This window comes from Tupaia chinensis, unplaced genomic scaffold (genome assembly GCF_000334495.1).
Source record: "Tupaia chinensis unplaced genomic scaffold, TupChi_1.0 Scaffold000146_1, whole genome shotgun sequence".
NCBI classification, from domain to species: domain Eukaryota; kingdom Metazoa; phylum Chordata; class Mammalia; order Scandentia; family Tupaiidae; genus Tupaia; species Tupaia belangeri.
In genome coordinates this window covers 2,733,597-2,738,675 of record NW_006159616.1, presented here as the reverse complement: position 1 = coordinate 2,738,675, position 5,079 = coordinate 2,733,597, and the positions used below count along the sequence as shown (strand labels likewise).

The 5,079-nt window shown below is 54.9% G+C and overlaps 1 protein-coding gene across 3 annotated transcripts in view; it reads right to left on the bottom strand.

The window, feature by feature from the left end:
* The window catches only part of ECE1 (endothelin converting enzyme 1), an 80,222-nt gene that overhangs the window by 2,944 nt on the left and 72,199 nt on the right, over positions 1-5,079 (bottom strand). For all 3 annotated transcript variants that reach the window (XM_027770587.1, XM_014586530.2, XM_006145180.3), the window contains 3 exons: positions 3,913-4,023; positions 3,170-3,237; positions 2,189-2,379 (listed from right to left, as the gene is read on the bottom strand). In XM_027770587.1, the coding sequence (XP_027626388.1) occupies positions 2,189-2,379; positions 3,170-3,237; positions 3,913-4,023 (370 nt within the window). The remainder of the gene's footprint in view (positions 1-2,188; positions 2,380-3,169; positions 3,238-3,912; positions 4,024-5,079) is intronic.

Here is a 5,079-nt window from a genome sequence, read left to right as displayed (position 1 = left end):
CACCAGTGAGTGCGACCACCCCATGGCAAAAAAAAAAAAAAAAAAAAAAAGTATGTATGTATTTTGCACGCACACAAGAGACTGGTGCAGAGACGGGCCCCCAGCAGGGCCTGGGCACTGCAGTCTGGCCTGGGTCACGGGGCACGGGCTTGCAGGCGCTCACTCAACGTGTGCAAGGAGGTCCCAGGACACGAACCCAGGACCTTCCTGACGTGTGCTCCAGCTGTGTCACCACACCACCGGGCCCCTATTCCCTCTTCCACTCAAACCACGCATCCCAGATCTGACTGCTTTCCATCTTTCATGTTGCCGTGTCTCAGCTCTGGCCTGGACAACCTCTCACGGCTTTCTAACCTGTCTCCCACTCAGACCAATCCAGCAGTTCAAATCTCCCCACCCTGCAGCCCCGGCAACCCTCACAGAGCAGGCATAGGCACACTTTCTCCACGAAGGGCCAGAGACTGTGGGCTAAGAGTCCCAGTTACATGAGTCTACTCAGGTGTGCAAAAGCAGCTGCAGGTGACATCCGAATGGCTGTGCTATGTTCCCCCCAAACTTTATGCAAACAGGCTGAGGGCTGGATTTGGCTTGTTGACTCTTGTTCACTTTCTCTCTCTCTGGTCAAATTAAAAAATAATAAAAATGATGATAAATAGATAAAGTTAAATAAAATAATTCTCAAAAAGACACGTAACGGCTATGCCGCTGGACTCCCACGTAGTCGACTGTGGTTCGCTTCCTGGACCCGGTGGCTTAAAACTTACGCCGGACGTGTGTGCATGCGTGCCCAAGATCCCAAGAGGAGAATGGAGGAGAAGGGATTGCGGCGTGACCATCCCCCCTGGGGGGTGATTTCTCGCTTTCTGTCTCTATGTCTCTCTCTGTCTGTCTGGCAAGCGCACGTGCCCTATAGCAAACATCTTTAAAAAAAAAAAAAAAAAAAAGACACGTTAGATCATCATTGCTCTATTAAAAAACCCTGCAGTGTTCTTCACTGTAACCAGAATGAAACTGGAGCGCCCTCCTCAGGTCAGCCACACCTCGCGTTGGCCCTGCACTCCCTCCCCTCCCCTGCGCCTTCCTCCAGCCTGAACGAGCTAGGCTGGTCCATCCCAAGGCCTCTTACTTGCTCCTCACTGTGCTGAGACCAGTTTTCTCCTGAGGTTCTCTGCCTCTTCCTCATCACTTACATGTCATTCCGAATGTCGTTCCCTGCACAAGGCCGACCCTAACCACCTCCCGCCTCTATCGTTTGGCCCTGTTTTATATTCTTCATCTTACTGCAATCTGGCACTATGTCACCCATTGTTCAGGTGTTCATTACCTTTCTCCCTGTTCTCTGGCTTCCACTAACACTGAAGCTTTTATGGGACGAGACCCGGGTATGGACTGTCCAGGGCCTAAGACACAGCACGTGGTGGGCAGAAGGCTGGCCACATCTTCTCAGTGTCTAGTGAGCTTCCGGCACGTTACTGTCCGGGGGCTTAGTTCCTTCATCCGCAAAGCGGGGACATAAAACCCAGTGGTAAAGTTGCTGGGGAGTACGCCAAGTCTGGCCCTTCATGAGGCCTTAATAAATGGCTGTGGGGCCCCTGCTCCTTCCGTCAGGTCAGAAGCAACTTCTGGGTGGCTCTCTCTGATGGGCACTTCCTGCTTCCCTGGGGCTCCTGGTACCTCCCTGATCCGACTCGGCCAGCATCTCCGAACGCCCCTCTGGGCCAGGCCCTACATCCAGGGCATCATATTTTATTTTCCTAATAACCCAGTGATGCCATAGCAGGTATTCGCTGAGGCCCGAGGAGGTTAAGTGACTTACTCCGGAGTCAGGATTTGAACCTAGAACAGGCTCCATGACCAATATCCCCCTCCCTCTGGGCCCAGGAGTTTCCCAGGCCCATAGTTCACCGCCTTGGGGTGGCATTCCCTGCAAAGGTAAGAAGAGGCAGGCTCTTTAGGGGGATCCAGCCCGCGCCCTATCCCATGTCTCTCCCAGGCCTTCCGTGTGCCCGGCTCTATGCCAGGTGCATTCAGTCAGCTTCTCCGTCAGTCCTCTCGACCACCCACTCGCCGGTGGGGAGGCGGAGGCTCACAGAGCTGCCGCAGCTTGCCTATGGGTGTCTACAACGTCCTCTACTGAAGAGGCATCAGACCAGACCCTGACTGGGCCCAGAGGGAGCAGGGCTCTCACCCGATAGGCCGCCTTGAGGCCCCCGTTGTCAGCGATGTTCTCCCCGAGGGTGTGCCGGCCGTTCACCGGCTCCCCGTTGACACTGTAGTTACTGTACTGCTCCACCATGCACTCGGTCTGCTGCTTGAAGGCCTCCACAGATGAGTTCTTCCACCAGGGCCGCAGATTCCCATCCTTGTCGTACTCCCGTCCTGCGGTCGGAGGGAGGTGCTGGGTCAAGGGAAGGGGGAGCGGGGTGCAGCCTGTCGCCCCTGACTGAACCTTTCTCCTCCCAGTGAGAAACGGGTTCCTCTGCAGACCCCACCCTCCAGCCATTATAGGAGATGGCCACCTGGGTGTTGAAAGGGTGGGTAGATTAGGCAGTTGGTGCGGGCAGAGGGGGAAGGAGCAGCCCAGGCAAGGCAAGAAGACCCAGTGGGTGCCAAGGTTCGGCAGTGCTGCAGTTCCTTTCAACCCTGGCCGAGGGCCTTCCACCTGAGTAACGAAAGCCAAGGGTGGTGCAGAGGGAGCTGATGGCATGAGGCTTACAACACACCCTGCCTCCAAGGTGCTGGGCTCTCCCTTCTCAGCTTTGGGATGCTCAGAAGCACTGGGGAGAATTGTGCACACTGGCTGGAAAGCAGGGACTGACTTTAACTCCCCTGACTGTAGTCGGACCAGAGATGTCTCTGGAGTGGTGGAGAAATGTGCACTCACGCTGACTACCAGCACCTAGCCCAGAGCACTGAAAAGCCCCCAGGAGCAGGGGTCACTGCCTGAGTTGGAATAATCATGCCCTTTATGGATAAGGAAATAGAGACTTGGAGAAATGATGAGACATGCTAAAATTCATGCAGTTAGCAGGCGGCAGGGCCAGGATTTGAACCCACACCCTTCTATCTCAAGCACTAAGACTATAGAAGTGAAGGGAGCAGAAAGGAGAGGCAGTGGGACCAGGAAGCTGATGGGCCCTGTCTGAAGGGAATTCCAGGGAACCCATACCTTGATCGTCAAAAGCGTGAGTCAGCTCATGGCCCACAACGACGCCAATGCCACCAAAGTTTAAAGCCCTAGAGGGGGGGACACAAAGGTGAGAGTGAAGCCTTGAGAGGGAGGCCTCTCGTTTTTGCCCAGTTATGTGACCGAGGCCTGGGGACACAGCAGAGTCCCGCAGGGCTCAGTGGGGATGTGGCTATTGCGTGAGCCTCCAGCCAGGCCCCTGAGGCCAGTCAGAGGCTGGCTGAGTCTGCTGTGGTCAGCGGTGCCCCTGGCCACCACACCGTGCTCGCTGCTCTAGAGAACTGCACTGGACAGAACTGGGGGCATCTCAGAAGAGTTAGACATTATTAACCGGCTCCATACATGAGCAAACCAGCACTGGGAACGGTCAATCAATGTGCCTAGGGCCATGAAGCCACTAAGAAGCAGACCTGGGATTCAAGCCCAGGACTACACAGATTTCACCCCTCCAGCTCCTGAGTTCTGACTGTTTTAAAACATTGTCAGAGAGGTGTTTCCTCGGAAGCCTTAGGGCTCCCAATTCCTCACTGTGGGAGCTTTCCCTATAGGGAAAAGGAGAGGGTGCGGATGTTCCTCTGCAGCTTCTCTGCGATCCATCAGGGCCACAGCACAGAGATCATTCTGTGACACTGGCGTGGCCTCAGGGTTCGGCACGGGTCACCGGGCTGGGAAGGGGGTCCTCTGAGGGGCAGAGGGGGAGTCGGGGCAGCACTGAGGCCACATACTTGGGTGAGGCGCGGGTGTAGAACGGTGCCTGCAGGATCCCGGCTGGAAACACAATCTCATTCTTGGTGGGCGAGTAGTACGCGTTCACCATGGGCGGGGTCATGCTCCACCTGCAGCGACACACAGAAGGGCTGGGCGCAGCTTCGGGAGGTTGGGGAACCGCCCATGTGGACGGCAGCCGGGGACTGGGGTCAAGAGCCTCGAAAGTGTGGGTTCCCCTTGACCCAGGTTCAAGTGCACACGAATGCAAGCACATCCACAGCTGCCCTGCTTCTGAGAGGAGAAAACTCGAAGTCAGCGGACTATAAAGCAGGGATCAGCTAAACAAACGGGGGGACCTCCCAGTGCAGTACTGAGTCCGTGCAGCGAGCAAGCTGGAGCATCATACGCCGTGATTATCTAGGCTCAGGGTGTACCTATCGGAAATGCTTGAAGTGTGGCCTGTGGACTCCTGGAGAGCTCCCAAGACCTTTTCTGGGGTCCATGGCAAAACTATTTTCCCAATAATATTAAGATATTTCCCAGGGCCAGCAGGTGGCATGTTGGTTAAGGCACTGGACTCCCATATGGCCAACCATGGTTCAAGTCCTGGTCCTGGTCATTTGAAACTCATGCCGGGCATGTGTGCCCCAAATCCCAGGAAGTGAATGGAGAAGGGACTGCAGCATGGCCATCCCCTGCTTGGGGTTATTTCTCTTGCCCTCTCACTGTCTCTGTCTGTCTCTCCAGCAAGTACATGTGCCCTGGGCAAAAAACTTAAAAGAAAAAAGAAAAGATGGGGGACAACAGGTGATGTAGTGGTTAAGGCGCTGGACTCATACATGGCTGACCACGATTCGAGTCCTGGACCTGGCGGCTTGAAACTCATGCTGGGTGTGTTTACATGACTGCCCAAAATCCTGAGAGGAGAATGAAGGAGAAGGGATTGTGTTATGGCCATCCTCCCTGGAGGCTGATTTCTCACTTTCTGTCTCTCTGTTTCTCTGGTGAGCAAAAATCTATAGCAAAAATCACTCAAAAAAAGATGTTATTGGGAACCAGCAGTTAGCGTAATGGCTATGTTGCTGGACTCCCACGTAGTCGACTGCAGTTCGCGTCCTGGACCCGGTGGCTTAAAACTCACGCCGGGTGTGTGTGCGTGCGTGCCCAAGATCCCCAGAGGAGAA